At 48.6% G+C, this 19,711-nt stretch overlaps 1 protein-coding gene across 2 annotated transcripts in view; it reads left to right on the top strand.

Annotated features, from left to right (window-relative positions):
* The window catches only part of FBXL20 (F-box and leucine rich repeat protein 20), an 867,163-nt gene extending 852,002 nt beyond the window's left edge, over positions 1–15,161 (top strand). The window contains exons 13-16 of one of the 2 annotated variants that reach the window (XR_011283101.1): positions 3,380–3,436; positions 3,535–3,747; positions 4,734–12,443; positions 12,562–15,161. Coding sequence is in view for 1 of the 2 variants with exons in the window: in XM_069634719.1 (XP_069490820.1) it covers positions 3,380–3,436; positions 3,535–3,747; positions 4,734–4,841 (378 nt within the window). In the remaining variant the exon portion in view is untranslated. Of the gene's footprint in view, positions 1–3,379; positions 3,437–3,534; positions 3,748–4,733 lie in introns of both variants that reach the window. The other variant, XM_069634719.1, reaches the window with a different exon arrangement.
* Positions 15,162–19,711: the final 4,550 nt, after the last annotated feature.

Below are 19,711 nucleotides of genomic sequence, written 5' to 3'. Positions count from 1 at the left end.
TCTACCCCTACCTGGACGACTGGCTCATCCGAGCAAAGACGAAGGAGCTCGCCGTGGATCACACGGCAAGGACCGTCCAACTTCTCACGGACCTGGGATTCTCCATAAACTACGCCAAGTCCCACCTGGTGCCCGCGCAAGACGCACTGTTTCTGGGAGCGAAGCTCGACACAGTGTCGCTTCTGGCCTATCCGTCGGTGGAAAGGATGAGGGCCATTTTAGGCAAGGTGCAGCGGATGCTGGTTGCGGACGCGGCCAGAGTGAGGTCCATCAAGTCCCTCCTCGGAATGATGTCTTCTTGCATTTACCTCATCCCCCTGTGCAGGCTCCGGATGCGCCCGTTGCAGGAGTTCCTGGACGCGCGCTGGATCCAGACGACGGGCAGCTTCGAGGAGAGGATCGCACTCGACGAGAGTTTGCGACGAGCGATCCGGTGGTGGGGCACCCGCGCGCATCTGACGGCGGGCATGGACTTCCAGACCCCCGGCCACCAGGAGACAGTGACCACGGATGCCTCCCTGGAAGGGTGGGGAGCGCACACCGAAAATCTGCACGCGAGAGGCCTTTGGCTCCCGACGGAGAAGTCCCTCCATATCAACGTCCTGGAGCTCCGTGCAGTGTTTTGGGCCCTCAGGTCCTTCCTTCCGTCCCTCAAGGGCAAGGTGGTGAGGATCTTCACCGACGACACCACCACCATGTTCTACATCAGGAAACAGGGCGGAACCAGGTCCCCAGCCCTGTCCAGGGAGGCGCAGGATCTGTGGCATTGGGCCGTCGCCCAAGGGATGTTTCTGGTGCCGTTTCATCTGGCAGGGATAAAAAACACCATTGCCGACTCACTCAGCAGGGAGCTGCGCTCGTGCCACGAGTGGGAACTACGACAGGATCTAGTGGACCGCCTCTTCTGACGGTGGGGCACACCCTAGATCGATCTGTTCGCGACGGCGACGAACTCCAAATGCCGGAGGTTCGCCAGCAGGTTTCCCCAGCCGAGGAGCATGGGCGATGCTTTCTCGTTCCCCTGGGAGGGCCTGTTTCTATACGCGTTCCCTCCATTGCCATTGCTGATCCGGCTCATCAACCAGCTCAAGAGGTCACGGTGCAGGATGATCCTCGTCGCACCTGCGTGGCCGAGGCAGATATGGTTCCCGGACCTTCTGGACTTGTCAGCGTCCCCGTCAATCAAGCTGCCAGTGGACGCGGATCTTCTCTCCAGGGAAGGAGGCGCCATCCTCCATCACGACCCGAAGTCGCTGAACTTGCAGGCCTGGCTCCTGCAGCGTTAGAGTTTGGAGGATACGACATACCGGCCGACTGCAGAGAGGTTCTTGCAAAGGCCAGGGCGTCCTCAACTCTTAAATGCTACGGACACAAATGGAAGAGGTTCTCTGTCTGGTGCCGCGCACAGAAGATTAACCCTCTAAGGATTACGGCTCCCCAAGTACTGCCGTACCTACTGACGCTGGCCAAGGCTGGACTGGCGCACGCGTCCATCAAGATTCATCTTGCTGCGATCTCCCGATACACCAGAACCACAGGGCGGACGTCTTTGTGGTCTCATCGTCTGGTGAAAGAGTTCATGAAGGGACTGTTCAGATCGTTCCCGCCGGTGAAGGCACCGGCCCCGGCGTGGGAGCTCAACGTGGTGCTGACCAAGCTCATGGGACCTCCGTTTGAGCCTCTGCACTCGGCTCCGTTAAAGTTCTTGTCGTGGAAAACAGCGTTTCTTGTGGCCATCACCTCCGCACGACGGGTGGGAGAGATCCAGGTCCTTTCCTGCAAGGCCCCCTACTTGACTTTTCACAACACGAGGGTAGTGCTCAGGACACACCCCTCCTTCATGCCCAAGGTGCCGTCGGACTTCCACCTCAACGAACCCTTGGTGTTGCCTGTTTTGTTCCTGTCGCCTTTGTCGCCGGCTGAAAGGACTTTGCACTCGCTGGATGTGGCTAGAGCGCTGAAGTTCTACGTGGACCGCACGAAGTGTTTTCGGAAGACGTCACAACTCTTTGTGAACTTTGGACCTGTCCATCAGGGGAAGGCTCTCTCGAAGGCTTCCATTTCCAGATGGCTCTCCGGCTGTATCATGTACTGTCATCGGTTGGCAAACCGACCGCTGCCTGGCCGTCCGAGAGCCCATTCCACCAGAGCGATCGCAGCTACCACGGCGTTCCTATCTGGTGTGCCCTTGCTGGACATCTGTAGGGCTGCTACGTGGAGGTCGACGCACACCTTCACGAAATTCTACTGCGTCGATCGGGATTCCAGGGAGGAGTCCAGGGTCGGCCAAGCAGTGCTGCGCAACCTGTTCGCCTAAGGTGAGCCTGGTGAGGAGGTAAGATTTGCTTAATGTTGAGTTTGATGTAATGCTTCATGTTGAGCCTTTGCCACCTCCCGTGGTTGTGTATGTGTGTACTGCTATGTATTCTTTATTCATGAGCATGTGAATCCATGCCAGACCCCATGCTGGAGATGGAACAAGTTACTTACCTGTAACTGTTGTTCTCCAGCTTGGGTCTGGCATGGATTCACATGCGAATCCTGCCGCCTACCCCTCTGCGGCTCTTCACTTGGTCATACTGTCACTTAACGTGCTACCAAATCTGAAGATGGCTGCCAGGGGTGGGGCTTAGGTAGAGGGCAGTCATTGGCTGTGGTCGGTATGACGCAGAGATCAGTGATTGGTTACTACTACGAAAGACAGATCAGAAACGAAACTGATACTGGTTTTTTCTTTACCGAGGATTCCCAGCCTGACGACGGGGAATATTCATGAGCATGTGAATCCATGCCAGACCCATGCTGGAGAACAACAGTTACAGGTAAGTAACTTGTTCCTTTTTGTATTTTATGAAAATCATTGGTCACATGCATCTCTAATTCACGGGCCACTGTAGTTGATGGGACATTGTACTAGTTCCCTGGTAGCTTTTTGTTGTCGCTGGAGGTTGCAGGTCTGTGTCTAGTAGTGCTGAACATTGTGGAAGCCCCGTTCCTTGTTTTTACTTTGGTCGTAGGTGATTGCTCTACTCCTCTTGTAATTAAGTACAGTGAACACGGGTCACTTTTAGGTGGGCATTTCTTTGTTGAAGTTTCCTTGTCCCTTATTTAAAATGCACACTCAATTTATGTGCAGTTTCATTCTTTCCATTTCCTAATTATTCTATTCATCAAAGGACATACATAGGTTGCTGTTTTGCACCCCTTGTGCCTTTTTTTCTAATGGTCTCTGAAAGTGGGTCATATCATTGGTGTGCTTTTTGTTCCCGATTCCATGCTAGGTGGGGAGCAGGGCGGTCATGGATTCATAAGGGATTATTGAATGCAATAAAGTTGCAAAACTTCTGTCTGTTCTCAAAGTGCTGTCTTTTCTTTACAGATAACAGACAGTACCTTACTGCAGCTGTCCATCCACTGTCCACGCTTGCAGGTCCTGGTGAGTTGAGTCTGTGTGATTCTGGGGAGGAGGTGCTGGAGACAAGTATTTGACTCTGTAACCCTCTTCTCCCCCCCCACCCTTTTGTTTGATGACAGAGCTTATCACACTGTGAGCTCATTACGGATGATGGCATCCGGCACCTAGGCAATGGCACCTGTGCTCATGATCGGCTGGAGGTGGTGGAACTGGACAACTGTCCGCTGATCACGGACGCCTCGCTGGAGCACCTGAAGAGCTGCCACAGCCTGGAGAGGATCGAGCTGTATGACTGTCAACAGATTACACGCGCAGGAATCAAGAGACTCCGGGTAAGCCGAATTGGCCATAGTGTGTAGGGACCAGGAACTGTGGGCAGAGTGTGCAGAGACAGCTAGGGGAATCACTTTAAAAAGTGTAGATTTTGGGCAGAGTGGTGGTGTGAGAGGACCCTGATCGGTCTTCCTCCTTTTAGGCATGGTAGTAGGTTGTGACAGGTATGATAAGAGCCTGCATGTGTCCAGGCCTGTGGAGAGATGAGACGGCGAGCTAGAGGAACTTCCTCTAGAGACTGTGTTTGTGGAGCAGGGTTGTTGGGATGTGTGCACAGATCTGGCTAGATTCATAATTTAAGGATGTTCATACAAGGATAGATGGGCAGTGGGATATGTCACTAGTCCCAGCTTGGATCTTCCCGTCTAGTCACTGTGTGTCAAGTGTGAACAGCTGCTGCAAAAATAATTTCTCTCCTCTCGCATATGCAGTAAAGTAATGGTTATTGGTAGTCCTCGAGGAAACATATGGTTGGGTCACTGATTTTTGGTGGTGTGCGTTGGGACGTAGTTTAAAAAGGGTGTTAATTGCATTATCCCATGGCTGAATCAGCTCTTTAATGTTCTGCTTGTGCTACCGGATTTTAGATTACCCCCTCTCCCACCCAAGACTATCAAGAATAAGGCACGTAGTTTGTTGTGTGGTGGCCTGTCTAAGGTTTTCAGTGGTGCTCCTTGTTTATGCAGCTGCTATTCCTTTAACTAGGGTCCTCAGACAGGCCTGCCAATCTTCTTGTGTGGCTATGCCCTTGTGCAGGCCTGCAAGTGCAGCCTGTGTCACTGTAATTGCCTCGGTCCCTGGTCCTGAGGCAGACCGGAAGCTTCAGTGTGTTTGAAGGAGTGTTCTTGGGGTCCTGGGCCATGCATTCAGCTTTTGTGTTGTGTCGTCCTGTTTCTGATGGTAGCCTGAGTGGCAAGCCTACAGCCTATAATCTGTGTTTGCCTTTACAGAACATGACTGAGGTCCATGTCTTTTTCTCTTACAGACCCATTTGCCCAACATCAAAGTGCATGCCTACTTCGCCCCAGTGACTCCCCCACCATCTGTTGGCGGCAGCAGACAACGTTTCTGTAGATGTTGCATTATTCTATGACCCTGGACAACGATTGCCTCATGCACCAAGGGATTGGTTCCACTACTGGACTCTGCCAACCTCTCCTGTAGCCGGGGTTGTCTGCAGGCACCAGTGACACTGAGGTGGAAGGGGGGTGTTGGACATATCCCTCCTCTTGGGTCCCTGTTCTCCACCTCGCCTCTGCACATCTGGACACTGCTTGTTGTCAATGTGGGTCAAGCAGTTCAACTCTGACACCGGAACTTAGGAACACACTGGTTTATTTCTTGAAAACCAGCTAGGATGAACTCTACCATTCCTACTAGGCCTAAAAAGAGGACGTCCCATCACAGGGATGGCTGCTAGGGCCTATTGGATGTGTTGTCTGTCATGGAGATTGTCCTGCCTGCACTCTTTGGGCAGAGCGGGTAATCAGAGACGGGGAAGGCCCACTCTCTTGAAGTCAATGGAAAACTGTGAAGCCAGGTCCGGGGACAACGACAAGTGAGGAAAGCAGCTTCCGCTGGCGGCAAGGTGTACCGCAAAGTAAGGAAAGCAGCCAAGACGTGTTCCCCAGGCCGCTGCAGTCGTTGGCAGCACATGCAGCACGCTCAGTCATGTTCATCTGCCATGTTCACAGGTTTCCTGCATTCTTGTGCTGATGTAGTTCGTAATTTTTCTTTTTTTGTTTTATTGGTACAAATCCTTTTGCACATCTCTCATTCAGGCACTTTGATGTCATTTATGGCAATGTTTCTTTGCTCTTGGAAAAAGCTGTGCTGCAGATTTAGCACCCGTCATGCTGAATGTCAGGACAGAACCAGCAGACCCCTCCTACCACCGCCCCTCGCCCAGCACTCTGTTTTATAACATTACTTTGCTAGCTTTACCAAAGCAGTTTTCCGCCTGTTCAGGATGCACTTGGCAAAGAGAGCATCCATGCCGATGATGGTTCAGCAAGTGAGGGCAGCATCATCTTGTTGCATGTCATATGTCTCTGAAATGTTCCTATTGCTCCCAAGGCACAAATCCAGTATCTATACGGAAGCGCGAGTTCCTCTAAGGCAGAGGGTTCAGGAGGTGAGGTTTGGATTGAGATCATGGGGTGGGGGTGGCTCTAGTGTGTGCATGAATTTCAAGCTTGTGAAACTGTAATTGTTGAGACCGCGCACAAGGGTAGATTCTGTACTACATCCTTGACTTTTGGGAAGACTTCCTCCTCCCTTGTTCCTCGAAGCAGAGGCACATTGGGGGGAGAAGGGGTGTATGTCTCATGTGGTCTGATTACTGTGGTTGCCCAGAATCAGCATACCTCGTCACCAGTGGAAGCAAGCTTTCTGTGCTTCGATTCCCCATGGAACAGGTTCCTGTAGACTGTGGTTTTTCACATAGTGACTATACACCACACCAGAGTCCCTTGATAGAAGACAGTCTAGACGGATTCCTGTTAGTCGACTCCTGTATGCTGGGGTTTGCCTTTTGGGTGGGACCTTGAGGTGCTTGGCTTATCTTCTCTTCTGGCCTACTGAAATGCTGACTCTTGGCCTGATTTTTCAGATTGCAGATACCTGTGCGCAAGAAGAGGCCTTTTTGTAAGGATGTGGGGACCCCCACCCTGGGCTCCTAAGTACATATCAACCTGGCATTTAGTGATCTCGCTAATTGCTTTCTCTGAACATGACTTTTATTTCCATGTTGATGTGCCTGCTCCCCTCAGATCTGCTCGGTCATCTTCTTGGTGTGCTAGGGCAGTCTACCCTCTCACCCAACTGTGCACTGTACACCTCCAGCATGTGCAAACACGTTAGTGACCAAGAAGTGACATGGCTTTAGAGCACGCAGTGCTGTCTGTATCTAGTGAGGACAAGCGGTTGCCTGGGTGATATGATGCATGTCTACAGGCAAGTGCTGGAGGAGCAGCTTCCTCTGCTTGATTGTGTGTGTTCCGGCAATCAGGACATTGAGACAAACCTCTGCCTACAGTTGTTTGATGGTGCAGTTGTTCAATCCAAGATCTGCAGTACCCTCAAGTCCCCCCCACACCCCCCCTGCACATGAGAGCTTGTAGAGTTGCATCTGGTGCAACGTTCATTTTTTGACATGTTATGCCATTGGAGGACCAGTATGGCTGACTCCTGAATCCTCTGGGCCAAGCAATCTAATTTGTTTTGACTCTTATGAAAGATCCGTCCTGCCCCCGCACACTGCACCAAGGTCAACGCACACTCCCTTGAAACCTTACCTTGTATTGTTTACAAAAGTCCTAGCTGTTTTCCTGCTCCACTGATTTTTCATTTGGCTTTTTGTTTTTTTAAAACGTCCTTGTTTTTTTTTTTTTTTGGAGCAGTCAGTCTTTTCTTTGGCTTGTCTCATTTCTTTGAACAACTGCTTTTCAGGTTGCAGTGATTAAATAGTTGTCGTTTTGAATGTTGCATGTTTGGTTGAGTCCCCCCAAATATATATGGGGCTTTTTGGAGGGTGTGATGTTGGGAGGGGAGGCATGGGCGGGGGGACCCTGCCCCACCTCCTTTGCAAGAAAGGTCAACAATAGGTTGATAAAAATGAATCGACCAACGGATCAACCAAATATCTCTGTGTGTTTGGGGAGGGGGTGCATGAGTCGACGCCCCCCCCCCCAATATATATAAAAAAAGTCAATAGAAAATATAGGGACTCTTAGGCAGATGGCCTTTCCTGGGAGGGCCGGGCCCCATAGCACCTGCATACTTTGCGGCCCTGGGCATATGGGGGAAACCACCCCGTAACAGGAAAAAGTAAACCATCGCTTTATCAAAATGAGTCATCCAACATGCAACCTTCAAAATGCAAACTATTTAATCACTTAGAACCAGTTTTATTTTATCCTGACAAAGGCGAATGCCAATTAAAACAAAAATGCTCTTTGTGATATGAAAATGGCAGTTTCACATAGACTTGCTGAATGCTACTTTGGTTCCCCAGAGGTGCAGCCTTTACATGGAATGCTCTAGCCCAGGCCGGTCTGTCAGAACATCCAGTCCTGTTTTTTCCCTCCTGAAAAAGACAGGCTAAATTGCTTTCAGTCCACCAGATGTAGACATGAGGTTTGCCCATAGCCTGCATAGGTATGCTATGTGGAGTTCGACCATTGTGTTCTGCCTATGATTGGATCTCAGCTTCTTAATGCTACCTTCTCTGCACCATCTGTTTTTTAATTGTCGTTATGTTTCGAAGGTTTGCACCTCAGTGGAGTTAACTATGTAGGCCTCCAGCCACCTTTTTGTATTATGCATTTGAGCCATTGAGGATTAAACCCGAATTTCCTGCAACTGCTGCCATGTTGGGCCCTTTGGTGCTTCAATTTGTGCCAAAGGCTAAGCACTAAAGCGTGCTGCTGCATCAGCGCCCACCCTATAGGTGGGAATTGCCAAGTTCATCCATCTACCTGCGGCTAGTAATCAGTTTAGGGTAAACTTGATGGGCAGGCAATCGGCACCATAGTATTCCCACTGAGTAGGAGTAGTTTGTGACGGATGTGCCTGAAACACACTGATCACAATATGGAAGCAGTTTAGGGTTGGTATATCTAAGGAACATTCCACACACCCTTTCAGTACAGCCTATCTACCAAGTGAGATTTTGATTTATTTTATTTTTCCTGCTCTCCTCCACGGGACATTGGGACAGTTTCATGTTGTCTTTTTGAAAACTTTGACTCCTAATTGGTTTTCTCTTTTGTACCCTTGAGCCATTTCCATCTTCCATAGCTGTTTTTCAGCCCCACCCTATTCGATGGTTTTGTCCATCTCGAGGGCCGATTCATCAACACTGCTGCTTGGGTGGCTGTGTCTCCAGATAAAGTTTGAGGTTGGGTTAATCTGAGTGAACGCCTGATCTACAGGTGCCCTTTTATGCGGCTCCTTATGACACCATTCGCCACGGATGTAATAAGGGAATTCGGATCTAGTTAGATGAACTGCTGGAATGGCACATTTAGAAATTTAAAAAATAGAGTGGCTCACACTTTGAATAGTCCCTAAATAACGCTTGGTAAGAAGTGAAGTCTGAAAGTAGCCCAGCTGTGTCTAAGGGAACTTTGTAGGAATGTTAATGCGACAAACCTTTTCAGTGCTCACAAAGCACAGCACCGCCCTTGTAAGTGCAAAAAAAGCAGTAGGCTAATAGTAAAGTGCCCTGGATATTAGAGGATGCAGAGGTGGTCAGTTCCCACAACCCCTCCCTTCTGACGTGTCGGACAAGCCGCCCCCTCAGCCCCATAGTCCATGAGTGGAAAGAAGTAGAATAAGACCCTAGAAGCATTCAGACCGGGATAAAGAAATGGATTCACAGCAAACAGTTCTTATTTTCCAACCATATTCCCCTTTGGCGCGCCCATGCAGAGCACCTTCAATGTAAAGTATTCTCTTCTAGACATCGGCCAGGCCCTCAGGGAGCCACTCAAGGTATTGCACTTGCCCGGAAAGGAACTGGTCTTTGACTCTCGGTCTACCGATGTGTAAAGGGAACATTCACATGGTGACCAGCCTGGTCTATCTGTGCCACACATGTACAACGGAGCAGCTGATGTGCGTAGAGAAGATAAAGGCGGCACTCTTAATACGTCTTACTCCCTGCAGTATTGAAGAGCCCTTTTTGACATGTGAGGCATCTGGCGAGCTTTCATCAGATTGGTGAAGGGACTATCGCCGCTCTCTTTTAGTCTTCACACAATGATAAACGTTTTTCTTGGTAAGTAGCCCAGGTCTATTACTCCTTCCTGCAAAGCTAGTGAACGTGAATCCCTTTGCTGGTATTCATGCACATAAGCTGGGTCAAAGATCACACAGCGCATTTTAACTAAGTTGTTTCTCATTTGAAAGCCAGGTAGAGAGTGCATGTATGGGAGACTCTTACCTGAAGACCCATTATCACCCAGCTGTGCAGAGATGCACCTTCACTCTGTTAAGCTGGAAGGAAAAGCGGTTTCCTAGCCAGGCGTTTCAGGAAGGACAGTCGTGTTCTTTATCTGCTGGTTTGCAAAGTCGATCACCTGCTCCCACAGTGTTGCTACAAAGGGGAGGGTTGCCTGCTGTTGTTGAACTATGCAAATTGGCTAGCTTTAAGAACTGTTTACAGTAGGATTCTGTTTGGCATGTCCGGTTGGTCAGCTGGTGCTGTAAGCCCATGTCCGTAGATTCTCTTTCCACTCTTCGGCTGGTTTTTCGGCCTGACCTGTTCTAACACTGAGGCTTCGTACAGCCTGACATGGTATCTGAGAGGGAAGCACTTACCTCGAATGTTGCTTCTCCAGCAATCCCACCGTGCCTGTCTGGGTATGTGCCCCTCCCATCCTGTTTTGGGAATTGGGGGCTGTGTCTGCTACTTAAGTTGGCAGCATAGCTACATTTACTTGATCTCTCGCTGGAGCACGAACGGTGCCCTTTGCTCTAGAAAGTCCCTCCAAGATCAGTGCTGAGCTTATGCCTGAACGGGTGGGTAATCTTTTCAATATGACGGAAACGCTTGAAGGAGACCATTTATAGAGGAACTTTTCACATCTCTGAGACAAAACCTACCCGCATATATCTAGTAGTAGTAAACTGCCCGGTTTCTTAAAGTAAAGAGGGGGAGCACGCTTGCCTAGGACATGACCAATAGGGAGCATGAATCTAGTTTGCATCTCTTCTGACTTTACAGAGATTAATGCCTACAGGTCTGTCCTTGGTGTTCGAACACCAGGGAAGGCGCCCCAGATGCTTGCAGCTGGCAAGTGCAGATAGCACTGCTTACTATGGTCCTGTCTGTTTTAGATGTTAACCAGAATTCAGCACTGCCTACTGGTGACAGTGATAACCTACCTATCCCCTCTCATTTTCAGAGCTCGACTCCCCCTATCCCCCCACACTATGTGTGTCGGCGGCCAGTAAAAGCTGGTGGCCTGACCTGTGAAGCAGGGTGGCCTGCCTTTCGCTTACTGGTGTCTTCTTGTGTGCTGCTGCACCTTTATGCCAGCTCTTCAGAGGCCTGGTTTTGCGCTTGGTGGTAATGATTTCCAGATTCCACCCGTGGACGAGGTGTGCAGACGTCCATTGAAAAACAATGGTGCCAGTTCTATTTGAGACAGCTGACCTTTGTATCTGTGAGTCTATTATCTACCCTAAGAGTAATGAGATTCCGTGAAATATATAGGAAAAAAAGAGGGGCTGTTGGCACTGTTAAAGGATCCCTTGGCAGGCTGGCCCTTCACATCATCAGCCGAGATGGCCTGAAGAGTCGGGAGTTAGAAGTGGGTTCCAAATTAATTCTTTATGGAAGAATTATTTGTGATTGAAACTGCCCTCACTGGAAATGTGGTGTAAGGAGATGTTGCAGGTTTTGATGCATGTGCTTCCGCATGCTGCCTCCTTTTCAGTGAAGGACAATGTGGCGCCAAACAGTGTCTGAGGGGGTTCATGTCATAGCAAAACAGTGTTCCTTCCAAAGTGATTGTCTGTGAGAAGGCTCTGCAGACAAGGCACAGCAGTCACGCAGAAGGATTCCTTCCTAAGTAGATCTTGCAAACTTGTCCTTGTGGAATCGGCACCTTTGGGCAGATGATGTTAGATGTTCAGGGCAGTTTATTGTGCTTGAGTCTAGTCCTGTGGCCACTACTAGATTGATGCACTGTGGAAGGGGTAGTAGAGAGCGAGAGGGGGGGTGGGGAGACTATTCCTAATATCATTTTGCCTGTAGAACCGCATTCTGCCTTGACCCCCCCCCCCCCTTATTTGTGTACCTTATTTGTGAAAGGCAACCTGATGCCTGTATCTGGCCCATCCTCTGAATTCTAAGACTGAAGAGCTTGTTTCTCAGATCTGAGCGCCATTCCGTGCCCTGCTGTCTGCCACATGGGCAAGTAATCATTGCCATGAGTTTCCTCTCGACCTAGAGCTACAGCGTTGGCCTTCACCCTTGGATGACATGACACCCCCCCACACCGACCTCCCAACACAACCTCGAAGTTAAGTTCGTCTCTTCTACCCCAACCGGCTCCCTCCCTTTAAATTCTGCAAAATCTGGTGCATGAATGGGACCACTTTATGTACAGGAAGCAGGTGCTGCCTTAGTGGAGCCGTATGGGACTCCTGCTGCAATGCTGCCTAGTGTTTGCCGCAGGTGCAGCGTCTTACTGGCTGGTGTGATGTCAGACTAGAAGGGGGCGAGACAGCCACTGGTGGGTGAGCATGACCGTGTCTGTACTTTGTTCAGGCCACTGTGGATGCTTCCTGAGGGACTCTGAGAGGTTACAATACTGTTGCAATTCATCTTTCTAAATGAAACAATCTATTTTCTAAGCACCATTGTATTCTTTCCTTTATTTTATTCTATACTTCATGTGCTGTTTCATGGCTGGCCCATGTGTAATAGTTTCTTTGTTTGGTTTTGTGTGTTGGGGTGGGCGGTGGGTGGGTCTGGGAATTGGTTTGAGCGGGTCTGGTCTGAGTAAGGATTGTATGACAAGGTTCCTTCTTCACCGCTCCTAGAAATGTAGGTGGCTTTGGGTTCACCCTGTTTGCTTGGTCTTTTACAACCGTGACCCCATTTGACCATTGAACACACTGAATTGCCCAGCCAGACATCAGTATCACAGAAGCCTTTCTGGACAGTCTCCAGATTTGGGCAGTGTGTGTGTGCGTGCAGCTTCCACAATGAGTTGCTTGGCCTTGTTCCATGGCCCAGGCCATCAGTTGCACAGTGATACGAAATGTTCCAATGGTCCATACTTTCTGTTGAGTCCAAGGCCTCTCCTACACGACCCCTAACCCCGGCTTGTGATATTGATTTCTGAGAAGTCCTGTGTTATTGCACAGCTACTCTCCTGCCACCGCCATCTCCTCCTAAAGGGACCTTCTTGGAGTTAGTGAGCTGTACTTCTGGCTGCATCACCAAATCACAGATCGTTCATGACCCCCGGGCTTCTTTGGTAACGCAGGTCTTCTAGCTCTCTCTCTGCAACTAGGCATTGCCAAGATGCTCAAGTCTATTATTAAACCTTGCTTTGTATTAGTCTGTTTTTTTGGATCAGAGGAGAACGGTTTTTACAGCTTCCATATGCTGTACAATTAACTAAGACACGCTGCTTCGTTAGTGGTGTGTCTGTTCTTGTGACACCAGTAATAGCAGAACCTTAATGTTTCCTGGGCTCAGTTGCAATGGCAAGACCTGTACAAATGTCACCTCGAGACTGTGAAGGTGCTTTCAATGTTTGCAGGCCAGACAACTGGTGCCGAAATTGCACAACGTGGCAGGGCAGAAACTGCGGTGGTTTCCTCAGATTAACATGTGCTATGTTATTTTCCAGCACTGCCAGGCTTCAGAGTCCTACGTCTGCGAGGGGTCGGGGTCGGGAGAATTCCAAGGTTGTGTTCTAGAGACTAGAGGGCCTTAGAGGAGTCGCTTTTCCACACTAAGAAGCATGGATAATTCATATGAACTATTAGATATTTAATTGCACAAATCGTATCAAAATGACGAGGATCGATGCAAAGTAGAAAATAAAGGCAGACCCAAAACCCTTTTTAAAAAAAATAAAATAACCAAGCTTCAGTGACGTGGATCAATGATGCTAGGCCGACAATCGGGGCATGCCACTGGCCAATGCCAACTCTCTGAAAATCAAATCTGAACCTTGTTTTCATTGTGTCTGAACCTGCTTTTTTTTTTGTGTCCTACTTGAATGTTGGCACCGCTGCACATAGTAAAATGACCTTCATTCTGCCCTCAATGTCATGTTGGTGCTTAGTTTGTTTCTAAATTTATGAGAACAATGCAACTGAAGGTGTTTGCCTCAATAACCTCACCCAGACTATTTATTCATGTTTAAAGTCCTGCTGATTCCCGAGTGCAGATCTAGTCCATCTGACTTGCTGTACGTCGTTTTGTGGCTCTGAAAGTGGGGTTTGCTGCTCAGTCACATACTTGATGATTGGTTTCTGGGCAATCCTCCATTTTCAAAGCAGAAAAGTCCATCATGACAGGGCAATTGCATTAAGGCGCAACATGTCTTACAGGATGCAAGATGGTGGATGCACCAAGCCACGGTGCATCCAGATGACGGATGCACCAAGCCACATACATCCTATGGGATGCAAGATGGTTGGTGTAGCAAGCCATATACATGCTATACGATGTAAGATTAATTCAGCAAGCCATGTACATCCTATATGGTGCAAGGTTGTGGTTTCAGCAAGCCATGCAAGCATGCAATATGGTGGATGCAGCAAGCCACAGTACATCCTACAAGATGGTGGATGCAGCAAGCCATGCACATCCTACAGCATGCAATATGGTAGATGCAGCAAGCCACGGTACATCCTACAAGATGGTGGATGCAGCAAGCCATGCACATCCTACAACATGCAATATGGTAGATGCAGCAAGCCACAGTACATCCTACAAGATGGTGGATGCAGCAAGCCATGCACATCCTACAGCATGCAATATGGTAGATGCAGCAAGCCACGGTACATCCTACAAGATGGTGGATGCAGCAAGCCATGCACATCCTACAGCATGCAATATGGTAGATGCAGCAAGCCACGGTACATCCTACAAAATGGTGGATGCAGCAAGCCATGCACATCCTACAGCATGCAATATGGTGGGTGCAGCAAGCCACGGTACATCCTACAAGATGGTGGATGCAGCAAGCCATGCACATCCTACAGCATGCAATATGGCAATATGGTAGATGCAGCAAGCCACGGTACATCATACAAGATGGTGGAAGCAGCAAGCCACGTACAACCTACAGGAAGTAAGATGGTGGGTGCAGTACCCAAACTTGAGCTTTAGGATGCATTTTAAATGTTGCCGGTTCTGTAAAGCATTGAGAGAATTGCCCCTCTGCTGGTGCCGCAATGGGGTTGTTGACAGTTTCATAGACTTCCTTGCCACTGTTTCCATTGGCTGATGAGACCAGCTGCAGCATGACGTTTTGGACATAGAAACCTCTTTGTGGGGGAGAATGTCCCTTTGACCAGTAAATGACACCTGTACTTGAAGGATGAGTGGTTACTGGACAAGGAGGTGCACCTTCTTGTGCAGGTCACCTGCTGCACCAGCCTCTTTCCTGCGTCCCCTCATTCTTATTTGGATGCGTTTTATTGCACTTTAAATCGTGACGATCTACACGCCTGAAACCAATGCCAACGCTTCACTAGAGAAGGGAAAGGAACCTTGTCATGCTCTCCCTTTTAAAAGTATATATATTATATACATATAGACCTGTAAAATATAATTTTAATGATATTGTAATATGTGCTTTCCCTTTCCTGAAATCTAAGTGTGGATATAATAATGCCAATTAACATGAAAGTAAAAAAGTAAAAGAAATCTGTACATGTCCTTTGTGCTGCACTTTTTGTTTGTGTGTTAGTTGTTGCATTGCTCAGGGGTGCTTCTGTTTTTGTTGACCAGATGTCTTGTGTTTGTGTGAAAGCTTGACAGAGCGCGCTGTCCAAATGCGGCAAACATCAGCTCCATTTTGCAGAGCAACAATGCAAGCATCCGGGGAATGACGAAACAAGCTTAGCATGTACATTGCAAAGTGAGACAATGCAAGCTTCCCTTCTACATCGTGGACACGGACAACGACAATACAAGCTTCCCAGGCACACAGAGCGACATAGCAAACTCCCCATGTATGTCGCTTTGCAGGACAGTACACGCTTCCCGGGTATTTTACTGCTTGTGTTATTTACGCTTTCTTTGTACTGCAGCTGAACCACCTCTCTTATACATCCGAGAGCATCACAATACAAGCTTGCAAAGGGCAGCACGCTGCTCGGCACACACCGCTGAGCACGATGGCAAACACCCTTCATGCAAGCCGAAGGATCTGAAGAGGCCGCCCATTGTGCCACCCCGCCCTCCCATGGAGCTCTTGGCATGAGTAAAATCTGTATTTTGTGGCTTTCCAAGAGCATTTCTGAAATGTTGTGCTAGAAATGAATATTGCAATTTGTTAAAAGCGTAAAATCACTGAGCTGGAGGGCCAACATAGGATGCAAGTGGGTAGGACTTTCTCCCCACAGTGATATTGTTTTTATGCTATTGTAACACATCATGTTGCAGCGAGTTATGATTGTGTCTAGACCTCGTTCTTTGCCCATACAAAATTACCAGTCTTTATGCCATTTGACCTGGGCGGGCACCATTTAAGTCTTGGTTCGTTTTCAGGGTAATCTGCCGAGGAAACTAGTCCATTGCCCAAAAGATGAGGGACTGATTATGATGGTGATGAATTAGTCACATTGCGAATGAATAATTGTACTTTGTAATTCTTTCCAAATACCTCTTCTTTTCTGTCCCGTCTCCTCCATACTTTCGGCAAGTCCCTCCTAAAGTGTCGGGCCTGATCATCTTTCTACAGCAAACACTCATTTCTTTAGAAAATGTACCTGGCAGCCCATGTGCCTGTGTGTCCATTGGCCTTACACCCACTGGCTCTGCTAATCTGTGGTATAGACCCACACCCACTGGTGCCCAGATCCTACTGATGTAGACATCAGTAGGATCTGGGCACCAGTGGGTGTGGTTCTTATTTATCTTCTTCCCTCTTCCTCTTTTCTTTCACAGGCATGCCGTCCAGTCTCGGAATCCCCCCGCCACTTAATACACTCTCTCTACTTAGGGCCTCATTACGAGGCGGGCGGTAAGGGATTACCGACGGCGGTAAGGGCACCGGTGCCGGTAATCCCTTACCGCCCTACTACGAGTTCCCTTTGCGGGTCCTCCCTTAACGCCTGGTTTTTCCAGGCGTTAAGGACAGGACCCGCAAAGGGACTTTGGCACTAATAACGGTACTGCAATTTGCGGTACCGTTATTAGCGCATTCCCATTGAGCCCTATGGGGGCTCAAATGGGAATGGGGAAGGGCCCTGGTGAATGGGGAATTACCGCCCCTGCCAACCTTGGAATGGGGCGGTAATAGCTCTATTCACCAGGGCGGAGTCGGTAAGGGTTTGGAGGCAGCCATGGCGCTATTAGTGCCATGGTTACCTCCAGACTCCTAATGAGTCCCTTAGTGTCTGCGCCATCTGCTGACGTAGGGGACATTCACCCTGCGTGTGCCCTGTGAACACTAAGTGCTGGGAGAGTATTTTCCAAAGCCCTCTAGCTTCCAGTAGTCCATCCAAACAAATAAGCAAGTGGGACTATCAATCACTTTCCTTGGTGTCTCTGGCCCATGTAGTTCGAGGGCAGATGGCCACCGTCTGACCGGGGCAACCCTGTGAGTGCCCGCTCTGGGGCTAAAACTGGCTTTAGGGGTAAGGGTGTATTCAGGTCTGCACCCAGGTGTTGCCCAAAGGTACTGCAGCAGCATCCTAAGGCCATACGTGAGGAGGGGACTTTGTCCATGACGGCATATAGTATTCTGGGGGTTTCTTCCAGGTTTTGTGCATCAACACTGGGAGTATTCCCAAATGCTCGCCCAGTTTTTGGGCTACATTGAGCCACTTGTGCTACAGGCTTGTCGTCAACACAGTGGTTGCCTGTGCAGTCTCCTTTGAAGAGAGGTTTAGTGTGTATGCTCTGAGGGATACTTTGGACCCTTCTCCTACAGCTGCTAGGAATGCCCAGAGCCTTTTTGCTTGGGGGTTACTCTTCCAAAATGTCTTGGGAAATGGGTCTTTATCTTATGGATATTCTCGGTCTGATTTTGGATTTGTTTCTACCACTTCTGGGAGAGGCCAAGAGTGGAATCATTTCTCGAGCAGAAGTCAGGAGCAGTGCCTGCGCCAGAGTGAGGTTTCCTGCAACTCTCTAATCCCTGGTGTGGCAGTTGAAGTAACTGGGAAGGTCGCCTTCAACATTAACCATCATAGGTCTTTTGAGGCCATAGGGTCCAAGAGATTTTGCCTGAGCGCTGAAATTGCCAGATTGATGTCCCGGGGACTATGATTTGGGTGGTTTCTTTTGGGTGGAAAACGTTTGGTGAGATCATTGAAATGTCTCTTAACCTGGGGGTTGGTCACTGAAACTGTCTATACTCTGGTATTGAAGTAGTCCTGATTGCTGACAGGTATGTACTGCATGGGTCAACTGAGACACTCCTCTCTGCCAAGGAGGTGAAGAAAGACATTACAGCGTCCAAGCTTGCCTCCAATGAGTTTGTGTCGTTATCTATGCATCAGTAGCAGAAACGACTCAATTTGATGGTGTACTAAGACTTGGTTTAGCCCTTCCTTGCAGCCTTTAGTATCACCGTGTTATTAGTGAGAGCCCCAAATCACTGTAAACTATGTCCTTTGTGATGGCAGCTACTGAAAGCAAATGTAGACAGGGCTGCAGAACCATCCCTCCCTGCTGATTTAGAAGGTCCGGGTGATTTAGGAGATCCCATTAGGACAGACCTATCAGCTCGTGAAGGTTGGAATGCCATATCCTTTATGGCCAGTTAGGCGCTGCCAGAATTGGATGTCAGTTCATTGTTTCCTTCATTTTCTGCAACTGTTTTGTTATTAGCAGATGGTGCAGAAAGGCGTATAGCATAAGGCCATCCCAAGGAAGGACAAATGCATCAACATAAGAATCCTTATCCACCCTCCCACCCCAAGGAGGAATGCAGAAAACATGATCTGTTGTATTTCCACAACTAAATAGAGAATTGTGGTCCCCTGGCAGGATAAATTGGGATCTTGCTCACAAGGGACGTGCAAGTGCTTGCTCTGTGTTTGCCTGATGTTGTCCTTGCCTGCCAAGTGGAAGTCTATTGGCAAGATGTGCAGCAGACACCAGCCCCAAATTTCCAAAGCCCGGAGACACAGCAATTGTCCCCCTTCCCTATTTGTTTAGGTAAAACATTGTGGTGGTGTCTGTCTACACTGTTATAGGATGATCCTGGAGTGAAGGGAGAAAGACCCCCACTGTAACGAAGGTAGCTTTCAACTCCAGGAAGTTTATGTGGAGAAGTCATTCTTCTGAATCCCAGGGGCCATGTATTTCCCATTTCCAGTCTGAGATTGCTCCCTAACCCATAAGGGATTAGTCTGTGGAGAGTGCCTTGGTAGGGGGAAGGTAACACAGGGGTTGCGTCCTATGACCATTGTCAAGCAACATGCTGCTGAACAAACTAATGTGCAGTCTGGCGTGGGCGAACCAAGGATGTACGAAGTCCCCCAAGTGCCGGTTGATATGAACTGCTTAAAGATGCAGATGACAAATCAAAGCGTCCATCACATTGATGAAAATGTTCGTAGCCAAGCTCAATCCAAAGGGAAAGGGGTTCGAGCTGGCAGTAATCCAGTCTGGATTGGAAAACTGAGCAACTTCCTGTGAGGTCTCTAAATTGGCATGTGCATATAGGCATCTTGCAGGTCTAGAGCACACAACCAGTCCCCCACCATGCAGACCACTAAGATCTGTCCTGTGATTACTGTTAGGCAGAGTTTGTATACAGTACCCTTTGGGTCCACTATGCACAACTATGACTATAAGTGTAAGAAAAACCAACCTTTGGTATAAGTCTGTACTACACAGTTTTTGGTAGCAGAGCTGAGCAGCCAGGCTTATCTCAAGAGGGAATGTGAGCTGTAAGGATGTTACACAGAGGTCTACAATCACAAGTATTCAAATAAACTCTTACACTCAAGGTTTCTTGGTTAAACACTTATTAATTTATTCAAGTCAGTTATAAAACATTCACTAGAAGGAGACAATCTAAATCACACAAACATATACTTCAGTACTTTACACGGTACGGGTCTGAGGCATTTAAACTACTTTGAAGGAGGAACAAAATGGCATTCAGAGTACTTTGAAGTAGGAGCAAAAAGGCATAGATTAATAAAACTAATATTTACGGTTACTTTTAACCCTTAAAGTGCCATGGATTCCCCCCCCCCCCCCCACCCAGTGCCAAGGCCTTTTTTGGTGATTTCGGTATG

Source organism: Ambystoma mexicanum, chromosome 13 (genome assembly GCF_040938575.1).
Source record: "Ambystoma mexicanum isolate Mex_15411 chromosome 13, UKY_AmexF1_1, whole genome shotgun sequence".
Taxonomy (NCBI): domain Eukaryota; kingdom Metazoa; phylum Chordata; class Amphibia; order Caudata; family Ambystomatidae; genus Ambystoma; species Ambystoma mexicanum.
The sequence above is the reverse complement of the archived record's forward strand: the minus strand, read 5'-3'. Positions and strand labels throughout refer to the sequence as shown.